General features: G+C 40.7%; 1 protein-coding gene across 1 annotated transcript in view; it reads right to left on the reverse strand.

Moving 5' to 3' along the window:
* MRTFA (myocardin related transcription factor A) overlaps nt 1-27839 on the reverse strand; it is a 50262-nt gene that overhangs the window by 16172 nt on the left and 6251 nt on the right. The window contains exon 2 of the mRNA XM_054219709.1: nt 14987-15052. Coding sequence (XP_054075684.1) covers nt 14987-15052 — 66 coding nt within the window. The remainder of the gene's footprint in view (nt 1-14986; nt 15053-27839) is intronic.

A 27839-nucleotide genomic window follows, 5' to 3' on the forward strand; every position in this document is an offset into this window, starting at 1 on the left:
AATACCCCGCGGCAACTGCCTCCTGCATCTTTCAACACACTGGACCAGATCTCCAGCTGGTATAAAGTGATGTGAATTGACATATCCCATTTGACAGCACAGGAGCTACAGGAGCTGACCTGGACTTTTTGTGGGCTACTGAAGAAAGTAATATGGGCTACACTTCTAGTTGCACTAACCACCGTTCACAAAGTTGGGTCCAAGAACATGAGTCAAAACCAGCCCCGCAGTAAATGCCTTTTATAAGCTTCAACATAGAGTACGATATCCAGGACCCTTAAGTAAGGGAATGGCACTGAAACATTGAAGAGATACATGAAAGTGTTGGAAGGATGGAGGAGGATCTTAATGAACTGTAAATCCTCTTTACTACCTTTTAATGTCAAAGGAAGCTGCAAGTCTTTCCTTACTCTGCACCTGTGTTTTGTGTACATGCAAGGGCTGGTTGCAAATTCTGCAGGTCCACAGGACACATATACTGCTCTATATAAAAGAAACTATCGTGAGAACAGGAACACTCGGACAGGAAAGTACATCTGCCTGTTGACAGAAAATCAAGACTTGAGGAATTAACAGCAGCTCTCCATATAACAGACCTCCTCGCCCCCTTGGGCCCAGTATAAAACCAGAGCCAAAACAGATCATGTTTTGAGAAACGGATCCTCTGCTGTCCAGGACCGTACTAACCCTGGAGGAATCTCTCACTCTGCCTGGCTCCTCTGGAGCACACAAAGCTCACGTCCCACAGTAAAACCGGAGAAAGAGGGTGACATTAGTTCTAACTCAGCTGTAGTAAGTGTCACTAGCTCCTCATGGTTTTCCCGAATCCCCAAAGTAGCTTATTTTTTAAAACAATCACATTGTGGCTTGTATTCAGAACTAGCTGAAGGGAACATAGTAATTTCTTTTCATATTTCTGAAATACTCATATTTAAAACTGCACGGTGAAGTTTCTAAATTGCCATCTAGCTAAACAGCAAAGTTAAAAACCTTCAGCTTTAAAGATAAGTTGCAAGCCTTTTGGAGACAGAAATCTGAACTTGTACAGTTAGGAACTCCAAAGTATTGCATCTAAGTCCTATGAAATATAGTATACTCATTTTCCACTTATGACCAATAACTATTTCTCAAATGCAACTTCATAATGAAATCTCAAAAGACTACTGAAAAATAAAAGTCCTTGCGTAAATGCAATGTAAGAAACTACTCCTAATGCATCTGTAGGCTTCTAAACTCTTTCCTACAGAATAAAATGGAGTAGCCAAAGACAAAGCATTAAGACAGACACATGTTCTGTGAAATATAGACAGAGTCCCTCCAGGTTCCTATCAATGGGGTAAAAAAGTAGAATTTAGTCCATATTCATGAATTCTGAACACACCAGAGCATAGATGCGATTCAGACTACAGAAGTGAATGAAGAATAATTTGTAGAATAAATTAACAGTAACTGGAAACTAACCATAGCGAGTGAGTATACAGACCCCTACAACGATGAGGCAAATAGTTCCTGTTCAGATTAAAGACAGTTTCATACAATCTGGTTATGGAGAGAAATAAGCAGAGAAAGTTACGCAAGCTATGAAATGGGAGTGCACTGATTGCACTTTGGGATAAACCAAAGTAGAGATAGAGATACGGTTTTGCAGTAACTGCAAAAATAATAGAAAAAACTTCACTGGCTAGCTGAGACATCAGTTCCTGGGCAGTCTGACCATCACACTTCGATGAAAAGCAAGTAACAAATAACACTGGGACGTACTCATTTCAAATCGCATTAATTGCTTGTGAATATGCACGTGCTTGAACTTAAACATGTGTTTCTTTCATTGCATGCGTACCACAGAAAAGTGAAACAGAAGTTCAGGTACGCTTCAGCAAAAATACCACACAATATATAAATCAGTATAAAAATCTGCTCTGGAGACAAGCGAAGCAGACCTCCTCTTGAGCCTTCAAAAGCTCTCTACCACCGGAATGTGCAGGCACGACAGTAATTCTTTACTGTCCCCTTCCTGCCTACCTCTGCCGTCAGTAAGAGGCAGCACATGAACTTTAAGTGACATTTCCCTGACCATAGCAAATGGTCAGGAAAGTCAACTGCAGCAGCTCAGCTGATGTTACAAGTAGTCCAAGAAAACTCTTGCATACAGAAGAACAAAAGCAAGAAGAAAACAATCCCTGAGCACAAAAAAAAAGAAAAACTCTCCCCTAAAACACATACGCATTAAATAGCAAGTAATGCAAAACTGCTACAGGAAGAATCTTGTAAGGAACAATTTCAGTCTCTCATGACTAGTCCTCTGGAAACGAGCACTGGGTTGTAGCTCTCTGGGCTGGCAACATGACAGAGGACTTCATATTCGACCTCTGAAAATGTCAAGAGGGCACAAATCCTTCCCTGCTTCCCTCAGCAATCTAGGATGGGGCTGACATGTCAGAAGAGGGTGTCTATTGTAAAATCATACTCCATTCAAAGTCAACTAAGCCTTGCAAATTTTTCTGGCTTTGAAATGATTACATAGCTCAGAGCTGTGGAGCAACTCCGTTAACTTTATTATAGCAAATGAAAAAAAATAATTCTATGAATAACTCCGAAGCAGTTAAGTTCTGGGTAAGCTCCATGGGAGCCCCATAATGCAGATATGCACCTTTTCCAGCTCCTACCACTGCCCTTCCCAGCCACTTGGCACTGATTCCTGCAAAACTATTCCTGCCCCTTCTACCCTTCTGGCTTGCTCACCTGAGTGCTGCTTTACCCATTCCACTCAAAACCACCCATACTGACAAAGCTCTACTGTTCTCAGCTATATCAACTATTCTGGTTCACTCTCACAGTGTACAGAAATGAGTGGCTTAGCTGGTGGAGCAGGGGCAGTGGTAACCAGGTTGGCACAGGGTAGCTCTTCTGTCACTGACACAGGATTCACATCCACAGCCCTCGGTACCTGAAGCAGCAGATATAACCACAGAAACTAGGAATGAAGAAACTTCAGTCACCTAATGCTTTGAGACTGCTCAGGCGGGGTAAAATATACTAAACTATTCCTTACAGTACTTTGTCTAACCTGTTCTTGAAGACCTCTCATGAAAAAATGCAATATTGTTGCAGATAAATTATCCCAGTGCATAGATGTCCTTACTAATTAAAAACCTTTCTGAATGTCTAACTTACATTTCCCTTCCTACAATTTATATTCATTATTCTCTGCCTTACCTCCAGTCACTGCAGACAACAATTTATTCTATTCCTCTTTGCATCTATCCCTATACATTTGAAAACTTTGTTTTTCCTACAATCTTCTGTTACATAAAATGACCAAAGCCAGTTGTTTCAACTTTTCCTTTTAGATAATATTTCCCAGACTTTTGCTTGTTTACTCTTTTTTGGACTCCTTCCATTTGACCTCCATTTTTCTTGAAGTATAGTATCCAAAATTGGGTACATATTCCAGCCTAGTCTATATCAGCTTTTATAGAACTAAATGATTATTAAATAACACTTCTCAGCTATACATCCCAGCCAGTTTGCCTTTTTGTGTGTACATAAAATGCGTAACATGTTCACTTTTGCTTGGCTCACAAACCATAAAAGCTCTCCAATCCTCTTCTGCAGAACTGCTATCTAGCCAGCCATCCTCCATCCTCAATTCATGCCACTGACTAGACACACCATTACGTAGAAACTCTGCATTTTCCTTTGGTTTTGTCCCATACTTCTCAGCTTCTCCAAATATTCTGAGTCCCAATCCTGTCCTCTTCCCAGCCTACTAACCTGCAAGCTTAATAGATATGCACATGTTGTTCCCTTGTTTACACCAAATTTCTGAAAATACTGAATAGAATCAGACACGGACCTTCTCCCTCCCCACCCAAAAGCATCTTCCCGGTCTGACACCAAGCCTTTATTCCAGTACTGTTCTCTCACCAGTTGCACACGCAGCTTTGAGTTGTCCCAGCTTGCTTAAAAAAAGGCCAGGCAAGTCTGTGTCAAGCACCTTACTAAACCAAAGAAGTGCAAAAAGACATTTAACACTTTGACTTCCTGTGGAGGCAGTTCAACAAATATTTAGTCTGGTGGTAGGCCCAGCTTAAGTAATGACCTCTTCTTCCCCCTCCCCCATGTCCCACGTGTTTCTGCCCTGCCATTGATGCCCCGTTTGTACTCCTACTGCACTAGGGAACTGTCACCATAAAGTAACGCCAGCACTTCTCCATGGCACTTGCCCCTCCCCAAAAAGAGCTACCAGTTAACTCGCTTTGAGTCCTTGATCTAGCTAAGTGGGTAGCCAGCTTCGCTACCTTTGTCAGCAAAACTTGGGTGAGCCCCTGATGAGAATAGTGCTGCCAGAGGAAAAAATTAGTTACCAAACTATAACAGTAGTATTAGCTGTTAAGAGTTTTTGTTTTCCACTGTATGCAGAACAAAATTACTTTATATTTCTCTACTACTGAGATAATTTAAGAATGCAGAAGTAACTTCTGCAATGCCCAATTGAAGTTAGGTATACCTTTTGCCTGCCTTTCTGATTTTTTTCTACACGATGTGTGCACAGTATTTTCGTCACCAATAAACTGCAGTTCACTTTCTGCCTTCGTTCCTGTACCTAGGCCTGGGACAAAGCACGTCAGCCTTCAGTTATGCTGACAAAACCACTTGTGGACTCAGATCACAGTTGTTTTGAAAGAGTTATTTTAACCTGGATGCGTATGCTGGTTTACAGCACAGCTCCACAAATAGTAGTGTCAGCAAAACTGAGCAAAAACTGCCCTGCCAGACAAAGTCAGAAATAAGAGGCTGGGCTTAAAGCCAGCACTACAGCAGGAGCCCCCATGCTGCTGAACCACAGCCCTCATGTCTTCACATTGACCCATCCACCTTAGGAAAACAGCCTGATGTTACAGATGGCCAAACAAGCACTAAAAATGACTTAGTGATAGAAGGGACAATAGCATCACCAACAGGTTTTGGAACAGCACAGTCCACCAGGTGCCCTTCACTGAGTTGTACATACTTTTGTCCCACTTGGACAACCACCTGGCAATTTGCAACATCTCCTGTTAGGAGGACGAGCTTTACCCCTCAATTTTAGATGACTGACAGCAGGACACGATTTTCCTAGTACCCAGGATCTCATTAAACTCCTACCACATCCATCCTAGTTTTTTAGTCTCTCTGTTACTTGTTGCGAAGCATTTTGATGCTTCATCACCAGAATTCCTGAAGTATTAGTATCTTTGTGGTCACACCCTTAGCTACCACAAGAAATCTCCCTGGAGATCAATGATGCAACTGTTTTGTGCCTCCACCCTGCTTCAAAAATGTTTGCAGCTATACATTGCAACTACTGTCCTTCCACCTGACCCCCCCAAAGCTAAGCAGCAGCACACAGGACCATCTACAATGATGCACACCTTTCCATACAAAGCAGAGAGATGCAAGTTGCTAATCCTCGCTTCAAAGCAATGTATTAATTCCTATGAAACAGGGTCCAAAACTGCAACACATGCATTCAGTGTTCCCTCAGCCTAAGCCACATTTTGAAGATGGCAATGTGTGAGTGAAGGGAAATAGTGCTGCAAAGCATCAAACTGGTGCTGCTACAAACAGACTGAATTAAGGCCCAGGAATCAAACCCAAATCTCCAATGTAACAGTAGAGACAAAAAGACGGACAAAATCGTTCAAACATTTCCGTGCAGGATTTATCCTCCAGTGTACAAAAGCAAATTGTAGCCTTGCAAAGCTTTCAAAGACAGTCATATGCAGATATTCAAGTTCCTGTTACTTAGTGCGAGAAACAAGTGGAATCAGAACCAATTTCAGTCACTCTAAGAACAAAACACAGGAGGGAAAGACTGAGAAAGAACTGCTGAGAAAAAAAGGTCAAAATATCTGTACACTCAGCTTCTGCTTATGCAGCTTACAGAAGACACCAAGGTTTGCAAGGAACTAAATAAAGGGAAGACAGAAAGGCAAAAAGGTCTTCACAGGTTGTCATGAGCTCAAGTGGCTAGGGGGAGGAGAGGAGGCAAAACCTTCTGCAATTGGTAAGGGCACTACTGGAGGCTATCAGATGTGGAGGCTGACACGGAGGAGACAGCACATGAGCTTTCCTTCACCACGGTATCTAGCCCATCATAGACAACCAAGTGATATTTGAACTGCACATCAGCTAGTCAGACAACAGGCAATGTTTGTAAAAAGGCTACTCAATCAAGTATTTTGCTGTTGTTAGATAGTTCCTGAAGGAAAGGTAAAATTTTCCTTTGCTGCGACAAAGAGAAGCTCGTGTCGTGTTGAAACCCAACCTCAGACATGCTGACTTAATTCAGAAAGGCAGAAGGCCGCCTGCTGCAGCTATTCACCTCTGCTCTCAACCAAATTCTAGTTTCTCTCTCTTGTTTACTATGCTTTCGTAAAAAGATGAGATAAAGTGCTGCAAATAGACTTGATGACTTCCGCTGTCAGTTCAGGGTGGGGCTCCCACCCCACAGCATTTGGTGTGTAGCATTTGGTAAGAGGCACAGCGCTTGAACCACAGATTAAGGCAGTTGGCACTTTCTTCCTCCCTTCAACTCCACCCCGCTTCCAAATACCATTTTTCATAGGATGTAAGAAAAAAGTGATCAAAACCTGGGTCACAGGCACAGAAAGACTAATCATCTTGCTAGTGGGGCAGTATCAAAGAGCAGTATGCTGGAGAAATACGAAAATGGGGTGGGGAATACACAGGTGATAGAAGAGAGATCTCCATCAGCACCCTCTTCTCCTTATGCAGCTCCAGGGAGTTTCACATCTGGTACACAGACCTGATCATACTTGAGCATTCTTGCTGATTTCATACCCGTGGCATTGGTAAGAGCCCTTGGATTAAGGCTAAGATCTCCGTATCAAAGTTAAGGATAAGAAAAGAAGCCACGACCAGTAAATTGTGATTATTCAAACGCCCAAATATATAAAATTAGAAAATTCAAACTTAAAAGTGACCTAAAAAACCCAATCCAAGTATTTTTATGAAGGTGAGAAACACATGTCTGGCATGCAAACAAATGCAGCCCTTCCGTGACACCTCTCAAGCACAATGTCACTGTTTTTAAAGAATTACAAGTGTCCCTAGTCTCAAACTGGAGAAAGGTTCTTCCCCACGTTGTTACTGTTGCCAGCGCTACCAAAGAGTGGCATAACAGTTATAGTGCTAAGGCTTTACGGAGTCCTTCCTGTTACCGAGGTATTCCAATCAATAGAGATAAGGCACAAAAGACAGTAGCAAAATAAAGGCCATGTTAGTTAGTTTGGTGAGTCTCAGGTTAATATGAAAGCCAGAGCTGGAGAAGAGCTCTGAGCTCTCAGAGCTGCCTCCCTGACACCCAACCTCACAGAGCTACCCCTTCTCCTGCATCAACACTCATGAGCCTGCACAGGATACAGGCTCACAAAGCTGTTGCTCCCCAAAATAGCCACTTTCCAGCTCCCTGAACTGGGCTTGCCCTGGTTGCACAAGCATCCGTACAGGTGGGGCTGTGGTACCCTGCCTCAGCTCAGCTCACCATGGAGCCGCACACCAGCTGAGCTCCTTCCAAAGCCTGAACCAAGCACCTCTCCACATCCACAACTCATCAAAACCATCAGTAACTTTATTACAGCGGTTATCTCCTTCATGATACAGCTGAAGCATAAGGTTTTCATTAGTTTTGACTGTGTAAGAAGCCTGAAGTATGGGAACATATGCAAACATGCAAAATTATCGAGAGAAAGGGCTAAGATTTTTCAAGGCCCAACACCGAGTTAATTTAAACTCTAGCAGATAGGTGCAATTTCTCAGGAAGTTCCCCCTCTTTAGAAGCAAAATGGAAATTGTCACCTGTGGCAACAGTTATCAGATCTATGGGTGACTATGGCTACGGCTTTGTGTCAAAGAACATTTATAGCAAATACAGATAGTATAACCCGCTCCATAGTATAACCCACCCCCGTTAACTCTTGGCATTGAAAAGACATTACCTAAATCCCAAACTGAAAAATAAAAAAGATAAAAGAAAGCTTTATTACAGTTAGGATTATGCCACCTCCAAGAGGAAAAGGGAGATAAGGAACTTCTAGTGAGAACCCTGTGATCCATGCATTCCTAGATCAGACTTGATGCCTGCTTCTTGGATAATTGCCCTTTGCAAACTCTTTTGACAACTTTACGGAGTGTCCAGACTAGGGGAGGTGTGGGGCCATGAGAAGGAAAAGGAGAGACCATTCCCAGACAACAAGTAAGAATGAGCCCAAGATGACTGTGGGAACACGAAGGGGAAAAAGCTGTATTACATACCAGATTTTACTCCCCTGAATTATTATGCTTCTCTTGCAACCGGCAGAGTTAAATCTTTTATCACTGCAGGGATCAAGGACTAAACGCAGTCTATCAAACCCCTGAGCATGGCCTTTTCTTTCTACAACTTCAGAGAGGGCAGACAGCACATTTCTGTTACTAACAATGAACTCTCCTACTCCAATCCTGTCTCATTAATCACAGAAGATATAAACACATGGAAAACAAACACAGACAGCTATCTAAAAATATAAACAAACCAGGTGCAGTTATTAGGCCCCTGACAATGACACTCTTGGCTTAAACATGCGGACTCCTTCTCCACACAAAGCCTCGAGGCTTTGAAATTGTGCTTCAAGAGAAGAGATCAAAGTCAAAGAACCAGCAAATAATTCCTGTGGGACAGGTTACAGGTAGATGATCAAATTAAAATAAAACCAGTTACAGTTTCTGTGCTACACGCCACAAACAGAGATACAGCTGCAAGTGCCATCTACGGCTTTTGTTTTTTTTTATGATACCTGCTTAGTGTTCCAGCCTTAACTCTCAGAGCATGACATCAAGTATATCAAAAGTCTCGCTGTAGCCTCTATTTTTGAGGTCCCATTCTGTACACAATGAACGGGGAAATAGCAAGGTTTCAGAGGTTAAATGGAGTATTAAAAGAAGTTGTTATTATTTCTAGATCTTAAAGACTTGACAGGTTTGGACATTTTATTAAACAAGTCTGGGAGTAATGACATTTACAGTCCATATGTTTGTTTTTAACTCCTTATCCTAAATCAAAGTACAGTTTCAGCTTGTTTTGTGGAAAAAAGGTATGAAAGTGAAGCAGTCACTAATGGGCAGAATAGCAGACACTAGATGGCAGGGAAGTAAAAATTTATAATTTTGGTTTGTTACTATAAATATATTCCAAAAACTATAGGGAACATCACTACAAAGATCTGATATGTAAAGCAGCCAGAGAATGATGGGAACATGTTACGCAGCAGAGATAGGTAAAGCAGGAAGAGCTCTTTCAGGGTTTTAAAGCAATTGGTTTATCTGCGGTTCAAATATAACACACAACAGTCTTGAAATGTCGACTGTGTAGCCAAACTGCAACACTTCCAAATCAGTAGAACTCCACGTAGGCACAGCAGTTCATCTTCTATCCTACCATTTATGTAGAAGATATAATATTGTTCAGACATTGAGAATTGCACCTGAAGTCATCACCATGACTGCGGAATGGTTCCTGGCATGAAAAATACTACACATGTAGATAACTGTGTATGTTCCACCAGCTTACTGCCTCTCCTTTCTTCGACACATATTGAAAGATGCTCCTATTTCACAATTAACACTTTAAAAATTAAGAAAGCAAGGTGTTTTTTTCTTTTGTTTCTGACATTTAATATGCTCTACTGTAGCTAATGTTTGTAACAGGAACCAGGAACTGACTATATCCTCAAAGTACAGGTCTCCTTCAACTACCGCCCCATGTACTACGTTGACAAGTTTCAGGTTTAAAACTGGCAGCTTAATAAGAAAATATGAACAGGAATAAAATATTAAATATAGAGCTATGCAATGAAGTTGGAAGTGCATAATTTTCATCAACCGAATTACTTTTTTAAAATTGAGAAGTGGTTAGACTATCAGGTAAGGGCTAACGCCGCAATATGATTTTTAGTGATCCTACAGAAACACAAGTGTGGATGTATGGTGAAATTTGGGGGTTGAGGTGTTAAAGTCTAGAGACGTGGTTTAACTTTAGAAGCTCACAGGCGGCAAGCATTTCACTTCCTGAAATCAATACCTCAGAGATGCTTGTTTTCTTGTGATGGTAGCTGTGCTGGATGCAGAAAGCCAGTTACAAGCTTTGCCTAAATGATGATCAACATTGATATGCCAAAGCATAACCCGTGTTCTGTATCCTCAAATCACTAAGTGTCCCCGGTAAATGGCAATTCCTTTAGAATTAATTCTAAGAGATGTCTCACAGCCCCTCCAAAAAAGCAAATACTGTACTTCATTTTTACAAAAAATACTACATTTTCTCCATTAACCTTATAGCTGCAAAAAAAAAATAAAAATATGCAGCTAGTGATATGAGAGGCCTAATGAGATTATAATCATTAGACTGCCTTCAGTATTACAATCATTCCTAATCGCGTGCCATGTTGCAATTGAACTATGGCACACACACCCTTGTGCAGTCCGGAGATAAAATACACTCTCTTCAGCAGAGTCTGAAACCCAGCAGCACAAGATTCACAAATCTTGTATTCCAAAATACGCTCAAGCAACTAAGAGGCTGCAGGTCCAAGCAGAAAACTGCATTGGAGTGTTGGTAACACAGACCTATAGCATGGCAACACCTCAGCACCTGCAAAAGCAGCCACATTAGAACAACAGCACAAACTCCATCCTGTTTGTATTCTAGATAGATTCATGCTTTCTGCATATATCGCATCCTGGAAAGCAAACATTCAGTCAGAATAGTTGGATGTGGGCACAAAAACTGGCAAACATCCAATACACTGAAGTGAAAAAGAAGCTCCTGGAAATTCTCTGCTGTACTGCAGCCACCCTCCTAGTTTTCAGTCCAGACGATGCCCTTTTCAAAGGCTGCCTGTGTCACCTTTCAGATATTCACAAAGCACTGCTATAGAGCAACACAAGGCACGTTCCCAGAAATGATCTTCTACTTCTGTTTCACCTGCCTGGGTGAATCTGATGGTCGTAACAACAGCTTTCCTGCATGATTCTGCCACCTGGTATTGCTTGCCTATATTTTGTGTTTGCAGCCAGAAGCCAAAAGACCCTGATCCTGATGGATAAAACAATGGGCATGTGAAGCTTTAAACCTTGCAAAACAGAAAAAGCTTAAGATATTTTGCAAAGCAGCGTATCGCTACATTTGACAAATGTCTTTCCCCTAAAAATTTTTGCTGTTTCAGTTGAAGATACTTTTCACACATCTTTCTACTCAGATGCACGTTAGCTACTGTTTTAAACATTCCTTTCAAGGGTGGAAAATTGGGTATTTAATACTCCCAAAAAACCCCCTTATGATAGCTCTAACCTTTAAATCCAACACTGTAAAAACTGACAGCATCTGACTGTTCTACAGCCTGACAGAATTCAAAGTTGAGCACAGACGGCAGTTTTTGTTTAGCTTGCATTTTATGAGGATGAGAAGATGAAAATCACCTCTGCATAGCTCCAAAAAAATGCAAATAGCAAAAAAGCTTGTCTATTTACACTATCATAAAATAGGCCAAAACCTGAATAAATATGAAAACTCATCTCTCCTTGTTTTAGATATAGTCCTTCTAGCTCAAATCACAGGCACGTCAGATGCAGATGAAGACCTGCTTCCCACTTCTTTTCTATGGGCAACTGAGAATTTTTGTCTTCAACTACTGAATCCTGCTACTAGTAAAAGGTTACACAAAGTGATAACAGGAAAGCAAGAAGAATTAATGAAGCATAAAACCCAATTATTTTGAATCCTCTGTCACTGCTTATAAATGCCTTATTTCTTACTACAATACACTAATCTTTTAGTGAAGCGTAGCCCTGTAGGTGGCTGGTGGGTTGGAAACGTTATTCAAGCGAGATTAAGTGTACTCGGTAAAAAAATGTTGAAACATTTGCCTTTCCTCTCTACCGTATAAACAAAATTCCACATGGGAACAAAGTAAGCAATTCCCAGCTCTGTTCTGAACAAGCAAAGCAGGAGTGGTGTGACTCGCTCACTTTGATGGGACACCAATGCCTCTTCTCCCACTCCTCAGGCTTACAGTGTCGAAAAACCTTGTGTCGATGGAAGCCTGAAATACAGTTTCTCATTTAGGGCACTGGGCTGAATCTAAACACCACATAAGATTTAGATTGCAGTCAGGAGAACCAAAGGTACCAAAGTGAGTTTGCACACTAAATAGCTTTTAATGTTAAAACAAAACCTTTTACTTCATGGATTTTTGCACACGTGTTTGGCTACAAGATCCAGGAACTGATCTGTATTAAAGGCTAATCTAAATTAACATGTAGGATAGCACATTAAGACCAAATCTGCACAGAGTAACAGTTGATGCTGAGGAACTGACATCCACACTCTACATGTGAAGGTGGAATGGGAGGTGGTGTGCCAGACAAGGTGCAGTCTGGTCCCATGGAGTGAATGCATATTAGCAGTGTAGAATATTTAATCCAACTCTCAAGCTTCATTCCACGGTGTTAAGCAAGGTACAGTAGGCAGGCGCAATCAGGAGCTTCACTTCAAAAGCACCTTCCTGATGCAAGCTATAATGCTAATGTAGATACAACTGCAACTACCCAAATTCTTTCAAGAACGTTACGGCTCTCCAGATGGAAAATAAAGGCTAGAAGCCAACCAGCATTTCACATGGAAAGAGCACTCCAGCTCATTTCATTCAGCACCAAACTATCCTCTGGATTCCCACTTTTATATTTCTGTTACATCATCATAAAGGGCCGTGTGGCGCTTGGTTCCTAACTAAAAAACTCAAGAAGGAGACATGGGACCCAGTATAGCCACATTTAGTAGTAGATGACAGAGGAACAAGATTAAGTACCTAAATGTTTTCACAGAGAGGGGGTAGAGGGCAGAGAGACGAAAGAATACAGGATACCTGCACATTCCCAGTAGTAAGTAAAAATGTCTGTTCTGAACTGCTGAAAGTAGAAGCAAAGCTGTCACGGCTCTGAGACGCCTTAAGGGGGAACATGGCCTCTAGTCATCCTCTGTACTTCTCAGGTTAAAAATGGGACTTTTGCTTTAAGTATCAAAGTATCACAATTTATCTCCCATCTGATCGTCTCATTAAAAATGGCTCAGGTAAATAATTTTTTAAACATTTCCCTATATGTGGTTATTTCCAGTTGGCAGGTATGGCTAAATGATACCGTGACTTGGAAGGAACTAATTTCAAATCATGTTTAGAACAGATCTGCTAAAGTGTTTTTTCACCATTGCAGAAAGGACCTTTTCATGTGTTACCAGTATTTTCACAATGATATTTCACTGAGCATTCTTTGGTCTGTCGTAAAACTTACATGTAAGAGACATAAGTGAAGCAATGAAGGGCACAAGTCTGCAAAGACTAGTTATTTAGGCTATATTTTAAACAAATTCAAGACTGACTAATTACTCTGGGTGCCTTACTTGAATTACTTGCAAGGGCCTCATTTTCAAAGGGCCCGTAAAACAGACCCTTCTCAGGAATCGCAAGTTTGGCCAGCCACACTTTGAAGAAAGCCAGTACTGAACATAATTTAATGCTATTATTTGCATACTTATCCACCTAAAGCAGGAGACCACAAAGAAGTCAGGAACATTTTCTTCTGGGAAGCATTAGTAAAAGGGCACGGTCACTGGGACACCAGTCTTTCATCCAAAAGCATGTAAGTATATTCTGTAGAAGCACGTATATGAGTTGCCCAGGTAAAAATAAGAAGACAGGCATGAGGTACTATCTCCAGACAGGACAATCTTTCCTTTTTGATTTGGTAATAGAATTTTAAGTAGGGGTCCCTGAAACATCTTGAGCATGTCACTACCTTCCAGAGAGTCACTCCAGCTGACAGAGTGCTGCTGACAGGTTCTCTTCATTTAGAGAGAGAGCTGACAGCCCAACCTTACGCCTTTAGCAAAGTCTAAGTCACATTACTGTGTCGTATTACAGCGTGCACCCCAGAAATAGAAGGAATGAGAAACTCCTCATTACTACACTGTCTTCAAATAAGGTTTGTGGAAAGGGGGAGGGGAAAGCTTTTGAAAGAAGAAAACATATACCTGATCCATTGCCTTTTACTAAAGGTGTTAAGTGAAACTGAGACGACCTCAAAAATAAACACTTGCTCTTTGGTCTTGCTTCAAGTTGTTAGCTTTAAGTCATCTAGTTCGGAGGTACCAAAGCATGACAAAACTATTTGTCAGATACCTTTTTGCATTTTAGGGGGAAGAAGGGGAACAAAACAAAATACTACGTTCTCCAACACTAACCTGACAGTGAATATATTAAAGCTTGGTATTAGGGCATATCCTATGCGTCCACCCAGACAAGTAAAAGTTCTCTGGCTCTGCAGATTTTGCCTTCCCCTGCAGGAAGGGGGCTGGCTGATGCCCATAGGGCTCTTTCTAGCTTTGTTTTCCAGCTACAAAAATAAAATATGTCCCCTTGTTGGTTAACATCTTGTATGCTCTGCTTGTTTTCACTCAGTTTTATGGAATATGTGCATACAAAGTTACAACTGCCTTGGAGGTCTGGGGAGCTGACAAACAAGAACAGAAACTGCAGAGGCAGGAAGCCTGTTAAAAGAGTGATTACCAACATGTGTGAAGTATATAAGGCACTTCTAACATAGCATGTTCTCCAGAAGACTCTTTTCCACTGTGATCAACTGAAAACATTGTTTTGGAGTAGAGTTACACTTGGAGCCATTATCCTCTTCCTCAGTATCAAAGGTGGCCCCATACCTAGAGTAGCAACACTTCAAGAGGACCAAGCTGGGTGGGACAGGGTGGGGCTCTCATATATGATGTTTTTCATCCAGAAACAGAGAATCTGATCTTTCAAATCATAGGTGAAACTGTTCTCAGCTCAAAACCACACATAAAAACACGAAAACAAAGAGTTTAGGTGATACTTACGCGGCATGATCCCTTGGCTCACCAGCTCCTCCCGGGTGCGTCGCTGCTGGAGCTTCAACTGCAGCACTGCACGACAGCAGAGAGAGGGAAGAGGAGGAAACCCATCAGTGGAAGAAACAACCGAAGAGACATTCTCAAACACATCTTGTTTTCTTCTTTGGATGCCAAGGCACAAGCGAGCAGCAGAACCAAGAGACCCCTCCCTCCCACCCTGCTCCCCTGCAATTGCAGAAGTGGCCTTCAGCAGTCAGGTTTCCGTATTCTGCTGCGGGCAACAAGGGAGAGGAAGTTGCGCAGGGTCTTGGCAGGGTGATAAAAATCCGCAAAGCCGGGCTTGTTTCTCAATTCTTTCTAGAGCACTAACTTCTTTCCAAACCATTAATATTAAAAAACAAACAAAGAGAAACGCCGGCTGACAGTCCTCCAATAAACACAGAGTGACACCCCAGCTGCTAATGAGTCCTGAAAACTCTAATTACCGTATGTAGATTAAATTGATATGACAAAATTATCGGTCATTACTCTAAATTACAAGGCTGATTTCCTTCCTCAACTCAGAAATTCACCTTCAGAAACACCTCATGAAAGTGAAATACCATGGTTATATCTAGAAGTGTCCTTGTTCCACAGCAAAAGGAATCCCTTATCACTAGAATTTTTCCTATTTATTTTAGAGTAATATAACATATGCATTACCTGTATGAAATGCAATTATATTTTTTCTAATGCAAATCTCTTGAATAGTCGTAATTTCAACATTTATATTATAACAGCAGTTTCCCTTTAAAATACACAATCAAAGCAATATTCTAGAGATTGTTCTTACAGTCAAAGACTAAAGGGTCCATACAAAAGGGTCCTTACAAAACTGAAGAAAAAAAATCACATGTGTGCGCACATACACGCGTGTGCGCACACACATCAATTTAGGACAACCTGAGTGAACATCAATAGATACTGAATCCTGCCTGCAATCAAGCCCAAGCTCCTAAGTACACTCAACATAAAATATTATAGAATGAATGGCATGGCATCTTCCCTCTTTTCATTTTATTTTCTCTGTCAAGCTTATGTCCATTGTATAGTTCACATAAGAGAAGTCCACACAAACGTAGTGGAACCACCAGACAGCAAAGCTACTCCTTGTATAGTCCAACTATACAATCTCATTATAACCCTTATGCTTCCTTTCTCAAGGACTTCTCTTGTCCAATACATTAATTTCATACATTATATCCAAATTTATACCGTACACTCCCTAAAGCAGGGATCAAAAAATGTAAGAAGATGACACTTCATCTACTTACACACATTATCACATTTTACCTGTTTATTTCAACCTCCTATTTGCAGTTTGCATTTGACTAAGACACATCTTCCAGTAAGGGTTCTGGTCTTCATATGAAGTTAACAAGAGATCCGTCTCTTCCTTGGTTGTTTGCACAGCGGCTAATCACCCTCACTTAAACACACACTCAAATTTTTACTTGGATTTGTCTAGCTTCTACTTTGGCTCTTAATGTACCTTTCTTTGAAAGGTTTATGACAGTGAGAATATATTTCCTACCTGTGGAGGTACTTCTGTACACAGCGTGCAACCAAGTTACCTCTCTTCTCTTTCTTAAACCAAACTAGGATTTCTTAATATATGCACCCTGGGCAGGAAGCTACTTCCTTTAGTACAGGGGAGGGAGAGAAGGAGGCAGGGTGTACAGAGCACCATGCTAATTCTGTGTGGGATCAACCAAGAGCCAGAGCAAGGAGGAGGGAAGGCAGCGGGGAAGGAACAGGCCCTTCGTTTGGCTGTGAAACTGCAAACAGAAGTGGTAGTCTCAGACTCTTCCTCCTCTTCCTCCCACCCAGCGTGCGATCGCACTTCTACTTCTGCGCTAGCATGAGGGCTAATATAGTCTCACGGCTGGCCTGTTCAAAGAGCTCTTCATTTGCTGGAGTCATTTTGACGTGATCAAAACCCAGATCAGGTGATGACACATCTACATGAGCACTTCATCTAAGAGCTTGCTGCGACAGTGTCAAACCTCTCGCTCCCCACATCATCTCTCATGTTCCCCTGACTGGTGGCTGGACTCACTGACATGACTGAGACCACAGCCCAACCAAAACAGGGAATAGTTTTCTGTCTCATTAGTGAGTTGAAGAGGATGAACGTATAGCCAGGTATTTGCTAACGCTAACATAAAGTGGGATTGAGACTTCATCCTTCCAGCAGCAGTATTCCACTAAGTGATTTCAGCCCTATTAGGTAATGGCACATTAAATCTCTCAGTGTGTGGCATTATTTCCACTAGTGAGCCACTTCAGGGACTCATTTCCATACCCTAAATTAGCACATCTCACTGAATGTATACAGAAAAGGCACAGACCTTTAGCATCAGGTCCATCTTTGCAGCTTTAAATGCAGATAATCTCATTATTAGTTATGTCTTCCCACTTACACATCCAGCAATGTACGTTAGCCCGTTTTGTCACTTTGCTATTTACTTGCTAGTACCATCTACTTTACCTCCCATTTCCAACTACACCTACTATTTACCTTTCGCCTCCCGAAGTCAGGGATTTTAAGCTAAAAACTCCCCCACCCAGGCGTGGCTGGCATTTTTTGTTCCTTGGTGCCCTCACCTGTATTTATGCACATTTTTCCCAGCTGTCTCAGTTTGCCTAAATGATCTAAACCATTTTTTTTAATGTCATTATTTATGCCTTCACTAATCTTTGTTCCATCCACACTGTTACCGTCTTGCATTTGTTTCCAGACCGCACCAGGCTGATCCCAACTAGAAACGCTTTTCTGCTTTCTCTGATTACAGTCAGTTCATAATCAACTTAAGCAGTACTTCATTAAATTTAAAGATACTTTTTTTTAAAACCAAAATACACCACACTACTAAGTTAAAGACCTTATAAAAGTCTGTTACATCCAGCAACCATAGCAACCAAATTTCACGTATCCAAACAACAAAATCGCATTGGAGCAGACCTGTTTTCACAAATTGAAAGGCTGAATAGCATGATTATACTGCTATTCTTATACCACCTAAATTCTTTATCAAATTTTCCATAGTTTTTTCCTGGAACTGATACCAGATTAGCCACTCTTTACTCACTCACCCTTTTTCAGTAGTGATGCAAAATGTTACTGGTCTTTCGCTCTTCTGAAGTCTCCCTGCTGTTCCCAGATTTATTAGAAATCAGTCTCAGCCAGACAGCCAAAGACTACATCAAGTGACTTAAAATTCCCTTCCTGACTTCAGCTTCCCTCATGAATTTTCTAAATATATCTTATTTCTATATCAGTTACCATATACTACCCTTTTTCTCTACCCATTATACACACCTTTTATTTTTAAACATCATGTCCCTTCACAGCAAGAAACTACCAACTGTCAAGAGGACTAAAATGCAGAATAGGAAGAAGGTCATTTTCAGGATACTTTTAATAGGCACTAAGTAATTCCTGGGATTTATGAATGTATATAGATACATATTAAGCATGAGTTATAATCAGCACATAAGGCACTTTTTTCCCAATACAGCTTATTTTTGTAGCAGGGAGGAGGGCAAAAAGGATTACTTCAGTTCACTCCTGAATTCATTTTGGCTTAAGTAAGTACTTGGAGTTCCCAACACCATTTCATATATTTAGGAGATCACCTGTTTACGTGTGCAAGTGTGTGAATCCTATATATAGATTAACAGATGTCCCAAGAGCCAATCCAAGGCTGTTGTACATGGAGCTCAGCCAAAGGTCTAGAATGACCACAGAAATTCAAAGTTACTCAGACCAGAGTGTAAGTTTTTAAATCACAAACCAACAATCTTTTGTTTCCTTTATCCCTCTACTTACCCTTTAAATTAATGTTCAAATTAGGAATAAATCAGGTCATATAAAAGGAGAGAGATCTCTGCTGGCTAGAAAATAAGTTCTACAATGGTAGTCTTCTATCCATCTCTTTCATTCAACTCGTGTCACAGTCCATGCAACATTTTGCGGGTTTTGTACGCTTGTCTGCTTTTCCTTCTCGAAAATGGGCATTATTTATTTATTTCACAAGTATGAAAAATTCTGAAATATAGTTCAAGTTTGAACAAGGTTTTTATATCTGTAATGAACTGTTCCAAGAATTAGTAAAACATTCCGGAGAAATCTGGGAGCTGGCATAGAAGACTGGGAAGGGTAGAGAAGAATTGAGGGGACGGGGTGTACTAAGAGACAACATTGCAATACAGCTACTATCAACAGAGTTACACTGCTCATGAAATACAGCAAGCCACGATTATTTTTTTGTTTGTCTTACCATAGAACTGCCTTAACAGGGAACCCACAGGCATATTCCAAGATGAGAGCTTACTCCTGCCTACTCATTGCTGGTAGCAGCTCAGAGCAGTATATGCCTAATATACAGAGGCTGCACCCATACGGACACTTTCAGGACACTTAGGACTCCAGTCGTAGTGCAGGGGTGCATTAGTAGTAAGCAGTAGCAAGAACAAATATTTACGATGAGCTAAAGTGTTTTTTGCAGCTCGTCATCTCAATCTGCAACAGCATGCCTGCCCTTACGCATACATACCTGAAAGCCCTGCTATTTCTAAACCACACTTCATGTTTAATAGTGTGACAGAAACTAGACTGCAGCCTCTGCATGTAAGCATCTCAAGAGAAAAAAAATAATAAATCTCATCCTAGAGACTATGTCACATACCAAGACAGGTTTATAACAACAAATTAAAAAAATATTCTGCATTTCCTGTTTTTTGAGAGCTAGCGAAGAGAAGCACATGGCTCTGAACTGCAGCTTGTGGTGAGGCCCTGTGCATGTTACGTTGAATACAGACGTACTGCCAAAGGGACTCAGTGCTCACATTTCTACAAAACCTTGTCTTCCAAGAAATCCCAAGTGATACTCAAGGTCGCTCAACCAAGGTAATGATTAAGCACTGCCATATGGTGGATTACAACCGACAGCACAAGCAGCAGCACAGAAGAGGAAGGGAGGAAGGCTGCTTATAGCCAAACGAAACCCTACAGAGGGGCTGAGGGAGGCAGAGCTCCCTGGAATTCGGGCTAGGATACCTGAGCAAAAAGGGGGAGTGCAAGACATAAACCACATATTAACTAGATAGGCTGTATGCTCATGCTCACAGACAGGATTTATTGATTTTGTAAATTCAGTCAAAGTACTCTGCCTGATAGAAAAATTAATCCTTGCAACCCAATCAATAAGCCGTGTGATTAGAAAGAGAAACTACTGAAGAACAAGTGAAATTAGCCTAACTTCATTATTTAAGCTGAGGAAAGTGCAAGCGTAAGTAAAAGCAGTAAAAAGCCAAGTATGCACTTTAATGCTCATAAGGGTTCATGGTCATTTATTTGTATGCTGTTCAGCACTTCGGCACACCCCGTTTGAAAGCCCTGTGCTACAGCATCCACTTAACTCACAAGAAAGCATTAATAGAGCACAAGCTGAAATGGAAACTTGCCAGTTAATTCATCAACACCCCTACCTTTCAGTAGCGATGAAGATTTTTTTAAGAGAATTTTCACTGGCCTAGCACTGAGAAGGTCTGACTGGGTATCCTTCGTGAGGGTCAGAGAAGAGAAACGTGGCTTTAGGCCACCATTTACAGCCCACACATATTTTTCAATTTTTCAGTACAATCTGTATAACATCATTAGACTAAACCAACAGCCTATATGCAATCAACTTAATTATAATATGCAACCATAAAAGATGACTTTGACGACATGGGGTATTTGCTGAACAAAATCATCACAGCTGTTTGTGCAACACTGGGGCCTCTAACTTAAATACCACAGTGCCGTCCTAACTACTGCTGTGAAGGGTGAAGCCACCTTTCCACTTACCACTCAGCCAGCAGCAGCCATTCTAATCACATCGAGAAGAGATTTTTTTTTCCTAGTTTCTGATTAAATAGTCACATTTGACCAGTAGCCAATGCCAAATTCGGCTTTCGAACATGCAGCACATCAGACGTTGCGTTCGGTGAAGGTTATACCCTATATTTATGACTGAATTCAGTCCCTTGGAGGTGCAGTAAGAAAACCTTTCCCTCACACCGAAAATGGTCTCTGAGCATTTTTCAGCTGTGCCTGCTTACAAAACAAATGTTGACTTGCATTAGCCCTTTCATGCTTCGACGGGAAGCCAGATTAGATTTTGGTTCATACACCAGCAAGAGCAGCATCTGCTAAACTCCAGTTGCAACACATTTCTGTACAGAAGCAGCAAAGGGCGGTTAGTATTGCCAAATTTTTTGTAGTGTCCACAAGAAGCTAGAAGAAAAGTCAGCTATTATAGTCTGTGATCAATGAGCGAGTATACAGTGGTCAAAATGAATTTTGAAAATAACTCAAATTGGTGAGGTGCACGACTTTTTTTTCTTTCTTTTTTCAGAGCCGCATTTTTCTGGTGCTGTCGACAACACACACCTCCCCCTCGATCACACAGAATGTGCTAGAATGGGGGTTACCAACAAAGAAAAGCCAACTTTTCGGACCTTTTTTAAAGGCAATTTTCTGAGCCTTACAGCATTTTAATCCACTAACTGCTGATGGGGAATACACGCTGGCTTTGCATTTAAGCAGACTATGCAGTTAACAGAGAAGCATTTAAGTGAAGCAGACTGTAAATGACACCCAAACTGCAGGGATTATATGACAGTTTGCTACTCTGGGAAGGGGATGCCAAAAATTCATGTCCCTTTGTGGGGTGAAGGAGAAGCAGCAGGTACACCACTGATCCTCACAATTTGCAAGCATCCATTGTAGTTGGGAATAGCAGCCATATGATTCTATTCATTTCAATGCATTTGAAATAATAGCTTGAAGCAAGCCTGGGCAAAGGACAGTTAAGCAGAAGTTTATTTCTTTACTATTTGAGACTATCTTACATTCCACTACCTCTTTTCTCCACTGCAGCAACAACGGCTGCTATTAAAATGCAGGCAGTTTCCTCATCTCTTCCTTAGCAACCATACTGCAGAGAAAATGGAGTTTGGGAGGGTAAAGAATAGAAAGAGAATTTGTTTTGGTCTCTTAAACTGTTACAAGAACCTTTCACACTAGAGGCAACAGCCACTTATTTATATTCATGCTGCGGTCTTCTCTTTGTGAGAATTAGGATTGGGATCACCATCCTTACCCCCAAAGAGGAGGTCTGTGAAGCACATCCTGAACAGGAAACAAAAACAGGATCAGGAGCAGTTCCCTACTGCAGGTCTTATCAATGATGAAAGCGGATTTCTTAGTAGCACTGCAGAAATCAGCATATTCTGCCACGATGAGCTTAGATGGACAGGTGTCTCATATCAGTCTGGGGAACACTGATAAAACTCCTTACCCAGCTGTGCTTGTCAAACAGAGACGATAGTAGGCACAAAGCCAAACAGGAGGTTCAACCAAGAAAACAATACAGCTGCATCAAAAGCAGATCTAGTAGAGAGGACCTGAAATTTTTTGACGACCACCATTTCTTTCTTATCCTTTTAGTAAGCTTTTTGAGAGCATTAAACATTTGTACAGGTGAGAACACGAGTACAATTCTGCCTGATGTAGAGCTAAAACCTCTGTCAAGAGATTCATAAAAAACAGAACAGATCCTTCACCTCCAAAATAACAACTTTCAAAGTATTTCACAGTAGATATGCTAGTAATAATTCAAGGATGTAATGTGGGTCACATAACACTAGGGTTGGTTTTTTCCATCCAGTACTTCCAAAAGCCTTCAGGCTCTCAAATGCCCAGAAGCTTTTAAAAGTAGCTGAAAAGTACAGAAAAAAGAGTGACTGGACATTTAAGAACGCAAAAAGAAGAGGAAGACAGAAAATTAACTGACTCCCACCCTCAGGACAAGAAGGGCTTGTTTCTTGATAAAATCACACTCTTCAAAGCTTCTACTGCTCAAAATGCTCTTGGATCATATAAAATCATTGACATGACATGTAGCTTATACGTGCCTGCTGACATAATAGATGCATTGTCTATATGACCACGTTCCAGAAGACTAGTTTTGGCTACTAGATACAAAAAAACAAGTACAGGGCAAGAGTCCCTTTTTGTTGGGAGGATGCTGTTGGAAGAGAAATAGGAATAATTTTAAAAATGTTTTCAAAGGATGATGAAATACTTGCATGTATGATCTTTTAATGAGTCAATGTTATGAGGCATTAAATAGCTCTTTTAGTGGAGACAAGCAAATATGAATTCTTTGATATGGTTAATTTAGCAGAATCAAAGATCTCAAGCTACAGAAGAAACTGGTCCCCAAAGAATATGGAATCAGAAGCAAATACACAATTAAAAACAAAAGGATCTATTTCCATCCTCACATATTGCCACAAGGTAGCTGGCTCACGCTGTGAGTGCAAAACAAGAAGCTACCTCAGCAGGTCATTTCTGAGGCTTCATATCAAATTTGATACAATATGGAAATCAAAGTAATGTTAATTAAAAACTGTATTTAGAAGAAAAATCCACTGTTTACAGCAATTTCAGTTTTGTTAGGACATAAAATTATAAAACAAGAGCAGTAGCATGGTCCAAATATCACGACATAATATGATCTAACCTCCAGACAGGACAGAATAGTTACTCCTGTAGTTGATTCTCAAAGGCTCAAGTCAGCATTGGCGTCCTGGGCTGGTAAAATGTGCAGACAGAAAAGGATGAACGAGTCCATAGTCTTAGAAGTTTACAATCTCAGTCCTCAATACTGCACACAATTGAAGATGTTTATTTCACGGGTGCTACTCATGCATATGACTCTAAATATATGCAAACTTGATTATTACTATGAAAGTTACGCTGAATTTTGCAGGGTTCTTTTTATGTTTATTTAAAATAATGACTAGCAGTTGCTGTGCATTTTACAGCATTTGCCTTTACAGTCTTCCTCTATGATTTAACTCCTGCCATTTCCATTAAACATGTAAAATTTAGGGGGGGTTAATGCCATTTTAATCATTGCCACTTTTTAATGCAATGCCAGCTTTGTCTTCTTTAATACAAAAATTTTAAAATCAGATAAATGTATTACTGCTCGTACCTAAGTCTTTCTATTGAACACATAGAAGCCCACTCTTACCATAAAATCTTGGTACACCTAATAGTCCATTTCAGCACTCACTGAAACTGTTAAAATAGAATTGGACTTTAAGAAATTAACCTGAAATACATGTAAAATGGTATATTTAGTAAGATATGCAACATGTAAAGACGTGCAACAAGCTTGTCAACAGGAAAAGTTGGTTTGCTTTCTGTGCAGGGTACAGATTCTTATAAAATCATTTCATCCCAGTAATACTGGTTCAGTGAAAACTAAGCGTGTGAATAACTAGGCACATATCCATATCTATGGAATCTGGCTACCATGCATGATTCAACAAGATGACCTGTAACAAAATACCTAGGTGGAAAGGTCTACCTAAAATTGACACACCAGTATCGTAAGACAGTAAATATTATCTGTAATCAGTGCCTGTTGATGCCATCTGTATATCCATTGTAACTATCTATAGCTGGAAGAGAAGCCTTGAAGGGGGAAAAACAGAGAATTTCCCAACTCCCCGTGTAAACTTGAGTCACAGTCTACACTGATTTATATGTTTCCATGAAACAACGAACAAGGAGGAACTAACATTGCCCTTAACCACCTTGCAAAGAAGACCCTACAAAGAAATTCTCCCAGATAATTTAATATGACATGGCAGATGGGGACAAATGAAGGAAAAAGAAGTAATGGGTAGATATATCCTGACAATCAGATCTACAGCTGTCTACTAATGTGACAGTACAAGAGGCAAGCTACACAGGGGGAAAAACAAGTTTGAACCCCTTTCATTTTTATTTCATGTAAAGATAGAGGTATCTCCACCTATAAGAAGTAAGAGCTCCAACCTTTTTTTTTTTCCTTAAAGATGAAACATCAGAGCTGTTAATATTTTTTTCTGAAAAATTATGCAGAAGAAAAAAGAAAAAATATGTTTGGAGATACATCAGAATCTGGACAGTTCTTCATTTTATTTAAAACTCTGGGTTCAAGAGATAATATGTTTTTGCGTGCAGAAAGAAGTCAAGTGTTGAGACAGTGCCAAGACACATTCATAAACCACATGATTGATTAGACATGTTTATAATTCTAAAATTGGTGAGGAAATCTTTCTGCGTCTCTTTCATCAATAAGAGACATGGTCTAATTTTTTTCCTTCATAGCTCACCTCCCATACTGCAATTTCTGCTACAGCACAGTGCTCCAGTGTACTAACAACAGCCTCTCAGATCAAAGCCAAAAACTTCCTCAAACATTTCTCAGAGACTGTGGTGTTAGCCCAATGATTCAGCCTTCCTTCTGCCACAGGGCACCCTCTACAGATAAAAGTTAAAGGCTCCCTTCACAGAAATCATCTCATGGTCAAGATACCGCAGAACTTCTGTGGCAACAGCTGGGACACCTCGACATATGAGCTGTGTTTTTGGGTTTTCCACTTAAACGTGGAATAATTTTGTATCTCCAAGACCATTTCAGATTCTTAACCAGCTAAAGATGTTTGGCTTACTGAAACCAAAGGCAAATGAGAGCAAATGTGTTTTTTCCACAAGCGGTAGAAAAAAAGGACTTAGAAGTATGCAAATTTAAATACAAAACTGGCAGTTCTTTAGAAGAAGTAATTAACTGCTTATATAGGCAACTTGGAAAGCTGGCCCTTATAATTTTAAATTAGCTAACTTGAGCATCTCCCAGCTTCAGCTGGTTGATTGTGCTGACAGTTATTTCATGGGACATGGAACAAAAGTGGGTTTGCCCAACATGCATATTACATGCAAAATAAAGACTCAGAGCATTCCCTATTTGCTTAGCATTCCTGCCACCGGCTTTTGTCCAAGCCTCAGCATCCTCTCTTAGCAAGAATTTCAGGTGGATGCTACAAGGAATTACCATATTTCTTTAATCCATGGTAATGAGAAACATCTTTGCTGTTTCCTCAAAGACTGCAAAGAACACATGCCACAATCATGGCATCTGAGGTTCAAATAAAGATCCCAGCCTTTGTATTGCAGCAGTCTGACACCTTCTTTACAGTTTAAGTACGAATTCTGTTTCAATTTCATTTCTACTTGTAAAAAAGCTACAAGATTCAGCTATGGCCATCATATCCTTCTACATTAGAAATACGTTCCTTCACAGCAGCCCAGTATGGAAGCTGATCCCCAGAATTTGCATTACACATAAAAAGCACAACACATTCCCTCAAACTTTTTAAACTGTGATCATGCAACATCTACCTACTACTTCTTTACTTCCTTTCTCTTTGGATATTTACTTTCTTTCAAAACTCTGGACTACAGATCTGCACAACTGACTAAGATACACAGCATTGAAAACAAATCTGGCTATAAGGCTTAATGCGGTTCTTAAGTGCTATCATAGCTATAAATATCTAAATAATATAATTCCATGTAACAGGTCAATTGGCAAACTAAAAAAACCCAGCACTCCAGAATGGCCTGCATGACCACTGACTTCAGACTGGTGGACAAATTCTGCAGATGTTTAAAATGTTACTGCTGGCTCAGTCCTGTACTGAAGGGCACAGAGGAGACTGCCGGCAGCAGCAGGTACTCCCACACTCATTACACGCAGTGGAAGATTCTCTCCAACTGCTAATAGAGGCGGGCTTTCGCTAATAAACTGAACAAAAGAAAGTCAAGGGCAGACACGTTTCCTTTCCGTTGGTCCCTCCAGCGAAGAGGCAGGGGAGATAGGTACGCGGTGACAGCGTTTGCAGCCGCTGTAGTTAGATTCACGGTCACATGTCAGTCCTGAAGACACAATCCTCGTTCTAAACTGCTTCAGCCAGTGTGACAGCTATTATTAGCAGCAGTAAAACAGTCTCTCAGTGAAGCACAAAGGTACTACTAGTTTAGCATCTACTTCTAAAATGTCATCTTCCACTCCTGAGAAGGGGGAATTTGACATCGGGGCATGAAAAAGGGTGTGAGCTGCAAGCAGGCTTAGAAGGACCTTCACATATAATACAGAAAGAGGTATGAAACTTGAGGATAGTGAAAGTGAAGAAAAAGAGCATCAAGAGAACATCACAAAGAGCATTCACCAAAATAAGAAAGAAAACCCACAACTGTTTGAAGGGACAGGTGACATGCTGCTTCTAATACTGACCAAATTACGCAAAGGAAGCTTGTGCATCTTGGCTTCCAGCACTGCTGTGAAGTTTGGAGAGATGAGTAACCAAAGAACATAGCTACTGCCACGCTCAGTTCCTACAAAAAACACAGCTATGGTCTCCATGCATTTAATACTAGAGAAACGAGTAGCAGCATAAAGCTGGGGAAACCCCACACAGAAAAAGTCAAAAGTGGATCTCTTCCTTCTGTCGGCCAGAGGGCATCGCTCAGTTCCCCCCAACAATCCAGCTGGGCAGCACAATGATTGTGCCTTGACAAGTGTTTCAGTGAGGAAGGTTACCAAAAAGATGTTAAATGTGTCAGCTGGTAGGGTGCAGCAGAGACGTTATGGGAAATACCCTCAGAATGGTGACAGGCCCTCACACTCCAGTCTGTGCTTCGGCTCCATGAGCTGCCTTTGGAGATGGATAAGCATGGCTGCAGCAGATTATCCCTGTCCCTACCATGGAGAAAATCCAGTATGGACACTTCTAATGAAAATTTTGAAATTGCCATTTTTTTTTTTACAAAATATTTTCTTTATAGCTGCTTACTTCTGAAAGGCTGTATTGAAATGAGATTGTCTAAAAGCCCGGATTTCAGCAATTTTCACAGACAATTTTGTAAAGA

Source organism: Rissa tridactyla, chromosome 1 (assembly GCF_028500815.1).
Source record: "Rissa tridactyla isolate bRisTri1 chromosome 1, bRisTri1.patW.cur.20221130, whole genome shotgun sequence".
NCBI classification, from domain to species: domain Eukaryota; kingdom Metazoa; phylum Chordata; class Aves; order Charadriiformes; family Laridae; genus Rissa; species Rissa tridactyla.